General features: G+C 36.9%; 2 protein-coding genes across 5 annotated transcripts; one reads left to right on the top strand and one right to left on the bottom strand.

Moving 5' to 3' along the window:
- Positions 1-549: 549 nt before the first annotated feature.
- LOC110775098 (scarecrow-like protein 15) lies at positions 550-3,346 on the top strand. Its single transcript, XM_021979704.2, has one exon. The coding sequence runs from the start codon at positions 720-722 to the stop codon at positions 2,580-2,582; it is 1,863 nt and encodes a 620-aa protein (XP_021835396.2). The 5' UTR covers positions 550-719; the 3' UTR covers positions 2,583-3,346.
- A 459-nt stretch (positions 3,347-3,805) lies between these two features.
- Positions 3,806-13,166, bottom strand: LOC110775112 (G-box-binding factor 1). Of its 4 annotated transcripts, none has more exons than XM_021979718.2 (12): positions 13,071-13,166; positions 9,303-9,426; positions 9,137-9,187; positions 8,085-8,171; positions 7,901-7,990; positions 7,635-7,798; positions 7,122-7,176; positions 6,863-6,911; positions 6,230-6,444; positions 5,345-5,422; positions 5,123-5,248; positions 3,806-4,235 (listed from the first exon to the last, which is right to left on the bottom strand). In XM_021979718.2, the coding sequence occupies exons 2-12, from the start codon at positions 9,360-9,362 to the stop codon at positions 4,155-4,157; spliced, it is 1,056 nt and encodes a 351-aa protein (XP_021835410.1). In that variant the 5' UTR covers positions 9,363-9,426; positions 13,071-13,166; the 3' UTR covers positions 3,806-4,154. The 4 variants fall into 4 exon arrangements, with proteins under 4 accessions (XP_021835410.1, XP_021835413.1, XP_056697050.1 ...); XM_021979721.2 differs by having other exon boundaries at positions 9,303-9,428; positions 13,075-13,166; XM_056841072.1 differs by lacking the exon at positions 13,071-13,166 and adding an exon at positions 12,953-13,063.
- Between the last annotated feature and the right edge of the window lie 947 nt (positions 13,167-14,113).

Genomic DNA, 14,113 nt, shown 5'->3' with positions numbered 1-14,113 from the left:
CCCTCCAGACCAGGAATGAACTGATCAATCGTAATACTATATGTACATAAATTGTGACACAAATTCTTATTTACAAAGGTTGTACAATAAATATTTTACACCGGAGTAAAAGTTAACTCAAAATGCTTAAAAGTTAAGCTTATATATACTTAAAAGTTATCTATTTTTTAGTGATAAATTTTTTCATTTTAATAAAACTTATTTCTTCAAAATCAATAATAATGTATAAAATTAATCATTGAACTCTTTAAAATGTTTATCTATCAATTTTTTTTTGCTAATATAAAAGTTAATCAAAACTAAATTAAAGTTAAAAAAATGGATAAAAGTTATCTTGGTGTACAATAAATTTATTGTACACCTTGTACGCGCAAGACCTTTGGTAAATTGTGAGATAGAAGATTTTGATTCTATATAAACCCATCATTTTCCATCCCATGGCCCACCATCCATTTTCCATGCAACCCCACATCCAAAAAAGAAAAACACAGCACACACCATGCACGCAAAGATAGATGATAAAGTCCTCAATTATTAGTATTACCCCTTCAATTCTAAAAAGCCCACCCCCCACAACACAACCGTCCTCTACTTTCCATACTTAAGCTCCTTTTCTCCCAAGTTAACCCCCAAAAAAAGTTAACACACTTCTTCTTACAAAACTCAATAGCAAGCAACTTATTTAGGAGAGAGAGTGTGTAATTGGCTCATTTTTAGGAATGAAAGTTCCCCTCACCACCCCTCAAACTTGCAAGTCCACCACCGGAAACACCACCGCCACCACCACCATCACCACCTCCAACGCCACCAGCAACAACAACAACAACAACAATAACAATACCACGTTCGATTCACCTAACAGCATCACCACCACCAACAGCACCAACTTGTGTTACGAGCCTACGTCGGTTTTAGACCTCCAGCGTAGCCCTAGTAGTCCGACGGGCGCTACTACCAAGACCGATACGAAGAACAGTAATACAAATCCGACGACCGATCTGGACAATTTAGAGGGGTGGGATTCAATCCTGTCTGAATTAGGGCTTAATGACGATTCCAACTCCAATAATCCCAAACTTTTATTATCCCAAATCAGTTCATCATGTGATACCACACAACATCATCAGGTCCTCCCGGACTTCACATCCACCCACCATTTTAACCAGAATCAACCATCCTCACTAGATTTATCTTCCGATTACGCCAACTTCTGCGACTTCTCCTACAACAACAACAACAACAACAACAATAGTAATAATAACCAGAATTTTAACCCTAATTTCGGACATTTCGATCAACAACAACAACAACAACAACAACAACATCTTCACCCACAACTTCTTCAACCACACCAGACGGCGAACACGAACCCGAGTTTCGGGATCGATTTCCTAGACGATCTCATACGTGCGGCACAAGCGTTCGAATCCAACGACTCAGAACAAGTCTATGTGATATTAGCACGGCTCAATCAACGGTTAAGATCACCTCTAGGGAAACCTCTTCAAAGAGCTGCCTTCTACTTCAAGGAAGCTCTCCAACACCTCACCACCACCACCACCACCACCGACAATGATCACAGCAACACTCCATCAATGTTATCGCCACCGCCTCGACCGCCGAAGCTGACGTCGTATGAGGTGGTGCAAACCATACGAGCTCATAAAGCTTTCTCCGGAATTTCGCCGGTGTCGCTTTTCTCCACCTTTGCTGCTAATCAAGCTATACTTGAATCCGTCGTTGATGGATCGTCGCCGTTTATCCATATTATCGATTTCGATATCGGATTCGGCGGTCACTGGGCTTCGTTCATGCGAGAGCTCGTTGATAAAGCTTCTGATCATAATCATCAAGGTAAGGTTAGTAGTTCTTCAATGGTGTTAAGGATTACTGCGATTGTTCCTGAGGAATTTGGGATTGAGAGTAAGCTTGTGAAGGAGAATCTCAATCAATTTGCTCGCGATCTTAACTTAAATTTCCACATTGATTTTGTTTTGATCCCGACTTTTGAGATTTTGTCGTATAAATCGGTGAAGATTATGGAGGGGGAGAAGGTGGCGGTTCATCTATCTCCGGCGGTGTTTAATCGGTTTTCGAATAATTCCCGGAGCGGAATCTCGAAGTTTCTCGGCGATCTACGTGGAATTTCGCCGAGTTGTGTGGTGGTGGTGGATAAGGAGGTTGGGATTGACGCTGGAACGGCGTCGTTTGGGCCGACTTTTCTTGCCGGAATTGAGTTTTATACCGGGATGATGGAGTCTATTGAGGTGGCTTCCGCCGGCGGGTTTACTGGAGGCGGAGATAGTATGAGGAGGATAGAGACGTTTGTGCTGAGGCCGAGGATTTTCGCGGCGGTTGAAGCGGCGGCTAGGGTGTCGGCGGGGAGGCGGACGACGTGGAGGGAGGCGTTCGTGGCGGCGGGGATGAGGGCGGTGGGGTTTAGTCAGTTTGCTGATTTTCAAGCTGAGTGTTTGTTAAGGAGGGCTCAGGTTGGCGGGTTCCACGTGGCAAAGCGCCATGGGGAGATGATACTTTTCTGGCATGATAGGCCCCTCGTTGCCACGTCAGCTTGGCGGTGTTAGGCTCCTCGTTGCCACGTCAGCTTGGCGGTGCTAGGCCCCTCGTTGCCACGTCAGTTTGGCGGTGTTAGGCCGGCTACTGCCACGTCAGCTTGGCGGTGTTAGGCCGGTTACCGCCACGTAAGCCGTACCGTACCCCACTAATCATGGAGGGTAATGGTATTAATTAACATTTTAATTTAGCAATTTGCACTCTACTTGTATTAATATAAAATGGATTTGTACTTTTGCCAAAATGCTAAATGTCTAAATTTAGGGGGAAAGAGTACAAATTTTTAGTACTTAATTACTTATGTTTGGTAAATAATTAGAGTGAGGGGGTAATTAAATTAAGATAAGGAGGATGATTTTAAAAGGCGAAACCCTCTCCTACAGAACTTTCACTGCCCGACCACTCGGCAAAAGGGATGATTAATGGTTGTTAAAGTGTTAATTAGTTATCGTCTCTGTCTTTAGGAAGTAGTGTGTTTGATTGGAGAAAGGCTTTTAGAACTGGTTTAGGTTATAATTAGGCCTATCATTTACAGAGTAAATTCCATATTAGCTCAACGAAAACACTAAGCTTTTATGTTACTGATGAATCGTTAATGTGTCCTTACTCATATCAATGTTACGTGTTACATGTTCCAATTACAATAGACGATTTACAAGCAATAGGGTTCGTTATTACCATGTAATTCTATTTGATTTTATTTGTTAACCAAATCATGGAGAAAACCATTATGCCTTGTCATTAAAAGGTTAAATAAATGAATTATTCTTGTGTGGACTTGGTTTACAATAATATTAGTGTGGATCCCAAACCAATAAGTTCTCTAACATCCTCATTACGTACATAGAGACGTTATTAATAAATTAAACAACAAAATCCTTAGTAAAAAAATTTTCAGTTATAGTAACCCTATATTTTAAAAGAAAATTGTGACTTCAAATCACATACTTCGTAATTCAATCAAATAGCCAAATAGGACCAAGTTGTTGACTTTTTTTTTAGAGATGATCGATAATAAATTTAGTATGGACCAGATCTATTTAAGAACTAGTGTAACTAAATGACCTCAAATTCTCAAGGAGACTGAAGTTATGTTAAGAGCCTCAGAAAAGCAAGAGACCTTTCATGCTAATTACTATCATGCTAATTAACATTGTAATTTCCTCTTCAAAGATGCTTGTGAAATATCATACACATAATCAACAAGTTAAAATACAAACAATTAAACTTCCCATGTCAACAAATTATACTACAAATTCGATAAAATCACAGTATAAAACTCCAAATAATCTGATAAATACACACTTTGAACACTCAATTACAGAGAACTTAGCCGAAACGTACTTTTATCTTTATACAGTGGTTCTACTCAGACAAGTGAGGTCGTACATAATAATAACTGAAACGCACAAACTGAGAGAAATCACATTACAAGCGTCATCAATGGCGAAAATAGGAAGAAAAAAAAATAAAAAAAAATGGTATAAGCTGTGTTAAAAAACATATTATTCCCCTAATCTTGTTTTGGTCAGATACTTTAATTAAGCTGAGCTGAAGAAGTACTAATCTAATAAGCTCTCGTTTCAGCTATCGCCTTCGCCAGAAGCGTTATTTTCTTCAAGACTTTGTAAGCTATCTGGTCCGCATGTCTGGGTTAGCTCCTCCTGTTTCAATATCAAAGTATTTACCTTCAAAGATAAATTTACTCACTTCGACTTTATAAATAATAAGCCACACTTGATTTTTTTTTTTTTTACTTGGTACATTTCTACCTTCGAACTATGTTTAGGGTTGTAAAGGAAACGTCAAAATCTAACTACTTAATCAACTTTATAACGAAAAATGATTCTGAATCTGAATAGTTTTGGGACGGAGGTAACTAATACTCCCTCTGTTCCTGAATATTTGTGGCACACTTGTCAAGACACTAGTTAGACCGTAAATCCGTAATTATATGCAATTACATATTAGTAAAAACTAAAAAGAAATTGATGTTTGAAAAGTACACATTAAGACTAATCCAACAACATATTTGATTTTTATATACTGGTAAGAAGTTTTGGTCGAAGTTAATGTATAAAAAGTGCAAAAGTCAAATTGTAGCAAGTATTCAAGAACGGAAGGAGTAGAAGGGTTTGTTTGGTTGACATGGGAACTTAGTTCTGATTCAAGGAAATTACTTCCCTTACTAAATTCATGTGAACTTACTTAAGTTGTTTGGTTGACAACATGGGAATTAGAAATTCCCATGAATTTTGATTGACCAAGGGGGGCTAGGTAATTTACTTCTCATGTTTTGTAGGAACTTCAACTTCCTCCATTTTATATAAACAACTACCATATCTATAAATTCCCTTATTTTTTTTCCTTTTTTTATGTCAACCAAACAACTACAATATCAATAAATTCCATGAATTTCATTTCCCCCATTTTAAGTTGTCAACCAAATAACCCCTAAGAATAAATGTGGATGGACATTGATTTATGAGAATATCAGAATAACACGAAAAAGTATCCAAGAATTCTGGGAGGCAGATGAATTTTGACAAACCTTAATGGACTTGTTTTCAGAGGTCAGCTTCTCGCATTCGGCAGATAACCTCTTGAGCTCTTCTCTGAGGTTGCTATTTTCATTGTTCAGAGATTCAACCCTTTTTTGCAGTACTTCACACTCAGCCTAGGAAGACCAAAGAATTTCCGGCTTGTAAAGTTTAAAATCTTGCAGAAGTTAAATAAACGGCACCAAAGCAAATAGAACAGAGCATATATATACCTGTTTGCGCAACCTTGATCGCCTGGCTGACTCTCTATTAGATTGTTTGCGTTTCTGTTTTTTAAGTTCACGTTCATCCTGTCAAAGAAAAATAATCAATAAGATAATTTTTTATTTTTTTTACAGTAGGTGAATTAGTATTTGATCTGCAATATACATGAATTGGTATTTATAGTGCTTCCCTAAAGTCGTTCTACTTGCATCTCTATGGTGCAAGCTAAAGCAGTTCCACAAATTGTACCTTTTCTTCAGGGGTAAATAATCAATAGGTGAAACAACACCAATATCTATAAGACCGCAAGGGGTGACAATAAAATACGATTGACATGTACTTTCTTATACCACATAGGCACATACTACCTCCGTCTCATAAAGATCTTTACGGTTACTACTTGCACAAATATTTACAGTTTTAGACAAAAATAGAAAAGTTGGTTAAATATAATAAAATATGGATAAAGAGAAACATGTAAAAAGATAGGTGAGTGTAAGAAAAAAATGGATAAACCAAGAGAAAGTGAGTTAAACATTGTAAATATTGTGGATAAGAAGGATATAGTAAATTTACATGTCCAAAATAGAATAAAGCAAAGTATAAAGAACATTATAAAACAGACTAAAACGGAAAGTGTAAAGATTATTTTGAAATGGAGGTAGTATTTTCTAGATGCTGCAAGTCAAGTCCTTCATTTCTCTTCCTATGCCTTGTTTTCAAGGCAGGGTGTATAAAATTAAATATGTTTTGTATCATATTTACCAGAAGACAACAACTTTCTGGATTAGTTACTACCGAGAGCTGCTTCTTTTCACAAAGAATATAAATCACACTCAAATGAAACAGGACAGGAAAATAGAAATGCCAGTGAATTTGAACTAAAGTCATACTTGGATCCATTGGTGGTCAGGCATAAGCCCTTCGCGTCCAACCATTGCCGGAGCAACACCAGATGCTACTCCAGTACTTGGTCTCAACTTAGCTCCGCCAGCAGAGGAATTCCACAAATCCATGCCAATGTTAAGATTAGGAGCAACACCCAAAGGTTTCCCGGGCACGGAACCCTGAGCACTGGCATTCACCGAATGATGTTGTGCGTTAGCCCCTGCATAAGTTGCCCAAACTCAAACAAATGAGAAGTCGCATCAATGTGACTTCTGTTAGATGTAGTGCTTCAAATTAGTGTGCAAGTGATCCTTAACTTTAGATTTTTAGGAACATGAATATTATTTATTAGTGAGCAGTAATGGGTTAGTTGGTTATTCCACATTCTAACTTAGGGTTTAGGGTTATTCCACATTCTAGCTTAGGGTTTAGGGTTATTCCACATTCTAGTAATGTGAAGTATGTTTTATGAGTCTATAAAAGGTCATTTGATAACTTAATTAATTGGATTGAATGAAATAGTAGGAGTAGTATAATTTTTCTACATTCTTCCCCTCTTTCATCTATATTATAAATTCTACAACTTCAGTGGAAGAGGAAACAAGGGGAAAACACATAGTTTAAGATGAGGCACATACCATCTTCAAGCATCAGATCGAAACTTCCTTTTTTGGTTGCAGAGTGTTCCTGAACAGGAGAACAAACCAAGTTTAGCGTAAACACTAGAGCAACAAAACAACAAAGTCAAGAGTAAGTTACAGCTCAAACTACTTCAAAAGTTCATAATACTTTGGATCCTGAACAAGCTTTTTTTTTCCCCCCCTTTGGTTAATAAATTTCAATAGGGGATCCGTTAACGTATGAACTTTAAAGTGTAGCCAGGAAATTAAGACATGCCTGTTGATTGTTGTCATCACTAGCATCAGATGAGCCTTCACTTCCACTTTCAGCACTGTTATACAATAATAATTAGAACATTAACAACAAGAATAGAGGACTGAAGCTGCTTAAATACTTAGCTTTAGGCTCTATTCCTTTCCAGTGTTACCTAATTCCCTAATCACGCCACAACCGCAAATCGAAAAAAGCGAATTATAACATGAAAATGGTACAATTTTTTGTCTAGTTTAGCAAACATTTTAGGAATTGAAAACCCGTACCCAATCTCATACTAGCGAATCAGGTAACCAATGTTCCTTTCACATGCTTTTTACTGAGCTGATATTTAACTGATCAATTGTGACTACTTATTTTTAATGAAAAAAGCAGATATCTGCTGATTAAAAAATGTTAAACTGTTTCTTTTATTGTAACATTATCTTCTTTGATATGAAGAGAATAGGGCATCAATGTCAAAATATCATTTTAAATACCAATTGTAAAAAGAAGAAAACAGAAGAAGACATCAACCTCTGTGAGGCACCCTCATTTCCAGAGCCTGAAGTTGCTTTGGCAGTTTCAACTCCCTTTTCATTCCCCAAGCCTGAATTTCCTTTGGATTTTTTCACGGAATTCTGATCTTTTACATCTGAGTTTTTCCCTTTAGTTTCCACAACAGAAGCGGGATTTGGAGTCTACAAGGAAATATAATTTATTGACCATCAACCATAATTTGCCATAATAAATATCATGAATACAAAGTATAATTATTAGTATTGTATATACGTATAAATTACCATTGCCATATTAGGATGAGCATAAACGGCACCAGGAGGATATAAAGCTGGGTAAGGGACTGGAGTACCATAAGGTGGCATCATAGGGTGCTGTAGAAGGACAAGTGTCCATAACCCGTATTAATTATTGTACAAATTCAGTAACTAAAACAACCACAAAACCATGTGATTAATGACCCATTACCTGCCCCGCCCACATATAGGGATGAGGTGCTGGAGCTCCAACAGTTGAGGGGAAAAAAGGAGGTGCGGCACCAGTACCATAATATGCCTGCAATTATCACAAGTTAGAATGGGCCAAACACCTTTCTCTACTTTAATTCTCAAAATTTTAAAGGAGAATTGTAATGTTACTCGGACTCGGGAACCCATGTCGGACATGGGTACGTGTCCAAGTGTCCGACTCGACTATTTTGTGAAAAGAATCATGATTTTGGTCCAAAATGAAGTGTCCGGTGTACATACTCATGTATGAGTGTCGAGGTTCCGACACGGGTGCTTGAGGTAAAATGAAGAGTCCAAGAAACACAAAGGAGAACAACTAAAAGATAATGAAAAAACTATGGTGTCCTGTCCGTGACTTCCTCCGTTTTTTTTGTACTTGTACCATTTGGGTTGGGCACAAATATTAAGAAAAATTGTAAATATCAAACTTTCCCATATGATAACAAACAAAAGAGAGGGAAGATGTTAGGTAACAATGGTAGATGTGAAATGTGAGTAAGGGTAAAGTAGGTATTTAGTGTGTGAACACACCAAAAAGCACGTGAAGACATACCATAAAAAGAAATGGTGCAAGAAATATGCAACTTCCACAAAAGAAAAATGGTGCAAGTAATAAAAAAACAAAGGAAGTTCCAAATATGACAGTTTGACTATTTCATGGGAATTAAAGTATCATCCTGTGGGATTGTAACTTTGAAGTCAGGTAATCAGCTAGTCTGACACTGAGATACGGAGTACCTCATTGAGAATAATACAAATTATATTTCAGACAACAAAATTGCTCCATAAAACACAAGAAGAGACAGCAGAGATTCACTGACAAGTGACAGCATCAAATCAATATTTTACGAATAGAAATAGCACATGTCACCTAATCACTACTATAAACATTCTAAATGATGGAACATCTAAGTTCCCATGTTTAATGTAATCCTATCAAAAGACCATGACCCCAAAAAAAAATTCTTACAAGTACAAATGTGAGAAGAGGCAACTGCTATAATCACAAACCTGCATGGAACCTTGCCAATCAGGATATGGTTGCATTCCCGCCTGAGTCTCCTATAAGGGGAAAAAAAAGAGTTGAGTGTAGCTTTAAGCTATATAAACTGGAGAAGAAGGGAAAAAAAAAAAGAGGCAGGAGAAGAGAAAAGAGAATCGGGGAGGCTTAAAACACCTGTGCTGAACTTGTTGCTTTTGAAGGCTTGGGAGGTGTCTGCTCCTCGGCTGCCCCCATTACATAGGCCAATCACTACCAGATCCGGTAAGGTCTCAGCAAATATTGTGAGATATCAAAAATCCTATCCAATATGATGTGAAGGATCAAAACCTATCCCATGAGATGCATCATGAAAGCATTGAATTTAAGTAGTTAAGTGCTAATCAAATGCAAAAACAGTCAACCTTACCATTGAACCAAATGCAAAGTCATGGTTACAAATTGTGTGTAATTGTTCGGAATACTATATTGTGTAGTTAATTTCGTAAACTAGCAAGTTCCCAAATTACAAGGGAAAAAATAATATGCTGAGGGGGAGATATCAAATTCCTACCAAGGTAGCTGGAAATCCCAACCAATAAGAATCCTAATGACCCTAAAGGATAAAGGCCCAGAAGAAATTAACTTACTTTTCGAGATCCTGTTACAAGTTTTATACATATACGTTCTGATCGCCAATTCATACTAGATCTCATTGCATTAAATTTGAATTGAAACGATTGCCCAAAATGAATTGGACTTTCCTTACTCTGTCTTGTTTCCGATGCAACTCTAGTCAACAGGTACTAGTACGATATCTGATGTCGGATGTGTTTAACTTTTACTTTTCTTTATAATCTAACTACTTGTATTTTTCATTTTTAGTTCGATTAAAATAATTAAAACTACCCCTATGTCGTCAATCTCATCATCTTTTTTCATATACATCACATACATAAGCATAAGGGCGTCACAAGACAAAAGAACAACCTAGTAATGTACTAAAACTAGGAAAACTTCAACTATTGTATCTCACATGTACTGACACATACTAAGCTATTTTTCAGCCACATCACTGCTACAATTCACAAGTGATAATAGTTTTTGAAACTACAAAATACAACCAATCAGTCAGTTTTAGAGTGCACTTTTCAACCTACAAAATGTCAGCTAGTCCTAAACGAGCAATTAAAATGTGAGCCCAAGGAAGAAATTAAGTAACAGCCAAGCAGAAGGGATCTAGCCAAGGGTCAAAGAAGTACGTCAGCTGTCAATCCAAGAAAAGGAATCAATAGAGAGGGAAACCCCACATCACTAGAGGATTGTGGGAAGGGAGAGATGATAGAATATAATTTCCATGGAAATCGAGCAAATGGAAATCACCCCGGGGTGAAAATGGCAGGAAAATGAACATCTTGTGGTCCAAGAAGCCTAGGTAAAGAAAGTGCAAGTGAGTGGAAAAGACATAACCTATGACCCACAAAAACACAAGATCATTCTTCAAAGCCTTCTTGTTTAAATTTCGACCTAAAGGGTTAGCACTATTTCCTTCTTTCCTTTGTCAATTCTTTTTTTAGATCATTCTTCAATAACTTTCAAGGATTAGAATCTTTATTTTCTACAAAACGGTGAACTTCCTTTAGAACTATATTCAGATAAGTGAATGTAATTTCCATTGAATAGCACCCCGATGAATGTGACTTTCTTTTCTCCATATTCGTTGATGCATGTATAATTGCATACGATTCTTTTAAGCAAATTTCTTTGAGCCACCTACTTCACTGAGACACTTGTGAATTCAAGGATTTGTCGCCCTACGCCAAGATTTCACTAATAGGATAATAAGATTACCACCTTAGAAAGGAGTGCCTAAATTGCACTGAGGATAGCTATAGCAGCTAGCTAAGCCAAGCTGAAAACCTATATTGGAGAAGAACACTAAATATGAAATAATTTTCTGCCCAACCGCAACAGTTAACAATAGAAACAACTAACCAAGATATGGTAAGTACGAGGGCATGAAAGTTAGGAAGTCAACAACAAGACTTTCAATCAGGCAGTTCAGGAGGCCTAGGTGAAAATTTCACAGCCAAGCTAGCCTAAATATGCTTAGATATAAACCGTCTAGGATAATAATTGTTGCTGGTAGCCAGTCCACAGATGCACAGGCCCACAGAGAAACTGGTAGACAACCGTCTCCGTCAATAGACTACATATGAGACTGTACAACTAGAAGAGACACATGTAGAATCATAGGGAGGAGGGTATCTAGCATAGAAGCTGATGTCTAATCTTAAAAGAATCTTGCCCAAGAACTTAAGGAGGAGATTTCTGGTCCGAATGAATTTTGCCAAGACTTGTCTTATCAGAGTTGATCAAAATAGGACACAGAGGATAAAACCCAGACTGCAATAAGATCCTTATAGATGTAGGGAACACTTGCAGGGTTTTATATCTACCCTAACTAAGATCCTTACCAGAGAAGTGTTGGTACAACAAGAAGAAATAAGAGCGGGACTTAATGATGCTGCCATGTCACCAATATGCTCATTGAGTTAAGCAATTGGATGATCAAGAATCACGGACCTTCGATGGATTAGGATTATCGAAGAGATCACATTGAAACACCAATGGATGAACTAAAACCACCCTTTGTTTACCCTTCTGGGGAATCTCTTGTTAGGCCCGTCAGGTGGGATAAGTGGGATAACTGGAACTAGAGCTATCCCTTGTAATTTGTGAGCATGGGCTAAGTGATAGTGTTTCAAAGGGACCTCATCGATGGGACCCAATTTTAACTGTGGGAGTGTCACCATTTCAACTACATAATACCATGATTATTACCGCAAGAAAGGGGCTTTAACACTATAGATATATCATATTGCCAATATCGATGCTACTCTTGGACAGACAAGGTCAAATTCCCAAGTATGTTTGAGTTTGAAGTGCATCCTCATACGGGATTCACACAAATAATAAATCAAATGTGCACAGAACAAAGGATTGGTTTTTATGCCCCACCTCAAGCTGAAAATCGCATATCAATCTCGTAGGCACTAAAAGCACATTCAACGTGGATTTTCCAGTCCATTGTATGGGAATGTGAGTGTGCAACAACCTAATGAGCATTAACCCCTCAATCTTAAAAGGCACAATTGAACCGCATCGAACAATCTCCAGTCATTATGAGGTTCATCAAGTGCCATAAAGAACAACTAAATGCTACTTGTATAGTGTCAAACATTAGGACATTAAAAAAGGTAAATTCTCCAATAACCTAAATTCTCCAATAGATTTAATGCTTGTGTTAGTAGGGAAGGGAAACGGCATAAAGGGACCTAAAGAACATTTTCCTTATGAAAGTTTTAGTCCTAAGAAGCGAAGATAGAACAGGTTAGAGATCTGAAACAACCTACCATAGATTTTGCTAACTAAACTAACTTCCACTATAGCTAATCAACCTTTACAAATCATGAATAATAATAAATTAATTAAACAAAATTCACCTCAAAATTGCTCACAAAATTAACCCCAAAAAGAAAATTGCCCCTCTTCCCTTCCTTACTAATTACAATTCCCCCTTTCATCCAAACACAAAACCCCCCATCAAGCAGGGAAAAGTAAAGTTCAAACTAAATTGATAAAAAATCATGATAAAAGAAACTTAGATCTAATTACTTAATTAGAAACTAAACTTATTTAGAAGTCCCAATAATGGTAGAAATCAACAAATTAAACTGTTTTACTCAATAAAGCTGTAAAATTTCCAAATAATACACCCAAAATTGCGAGCTTGTTAATTCCAAGAAATATAATATCCAATCTTCTGAAAAATTGAATTAAATTACCAAGAAATAATTAGCTAATTTCATAACATAGCATAGCATAATAAATAAATTAAAAATTAAAAAGGAAATTGAAGCAGGGAAATCAGAGTAGAGAGAGAAAGAGTAGCAGTAGCCGTACCTGAGAGAGAGAGAGAAAGTAGGCGGAGGGAATTAAGAAAGAAGGTGGTGAGTGAGGTGGATGTCCAACTCGGATACAACAAAAACTCGGTTTTTATTTATTTGTTTGTCTTTTTTAAATTTGGAAATTTAAATTTTTTAAAATAAATAAAAATATAATAGTAGGGGTTTTATGAGGTTGACACGTGGAAGAGGAGTCAGATTACAGGTGTCGATGTGTAAGTGGATAGATGTTGAAAGGTAAGTACTAATGTGTTGTGTGGATGACTCATGTTTGAGGAATTGTTTTTCTCAGAGGAAATCAAAATTCGGGTAGGGTCGGGTCGGGTATGGCCTAGTTTTAACACAAAAACTCATGTCTGAACTCATAGATTTGGTGTGGGTTTGGGTCGAAAGGGGTTTTTTGCGCTGGTATAAAAATTCGTATTTGAGTTTGTCCAAACCCATACTTTTTAAGGTTGAACTTCTCGGACTATAGATGATCAGGTCTGATATATCCCATGCTATTTTTGAAAATATACATTGAACACTTAAATGACGCAATTGTTTACTCTCAAGTAAACATTATCCCAATAACTCTTTAATTATTTCTCTCTTTATTGAGATTCACATGACAATTGTATTTATACTGGTTAACTCCCCCAATCATCTTCTACTTCTTATGGAATATGTGCAAGTTGAATGAAAAAAGTAAGCCTAAATAAGGGACTCTCGAGCAAAAACAAACCCACAAAATCAACATGCCAATTAATGTTAGAATCCTTTTAATGAGGTACTTTAGACAAGGCAAACATAAAGATGATAGATGAAAACAATATTTACCTATAACCAGGCCCCGAACGAGTGAAATAAGTATGTCAGTAGTAATTATAGAAATATCACAATGTGTAACAAGACAGGTATGTTCAAAAGAAAAACACCAACAAAAATCTTTTAGTCGTTTTACAAAAACACCAATAAGTATGTCAGTCAATTAGATCACTGTTTATATCGACTTTGAACCAATATCATTTGTTGATCTGCTAACGTACTGTTAATTTTTAA

The sequence above is a fragment of the Spinacia oleracea genome, chromosome 3, assembly GCF_020520425.1.
Source record: "Spinacia oleracea cultivar Varoflay chromosome 3, BTI_SOV_V1, whole genome shotgun sequence".
Lineage (NCBI taxonomy): Eukaryota > Viridiplantae > Streptophyta > Magnoliopsida > Caryophyllales > Amaranthaceae > Spinacia > Spinacia oleracea.
The sequence above is the reverse complement of the archived record's forward strand: the minus strand, read 5'-3'. Positions and strand labels throughout refer to the sequence as shown.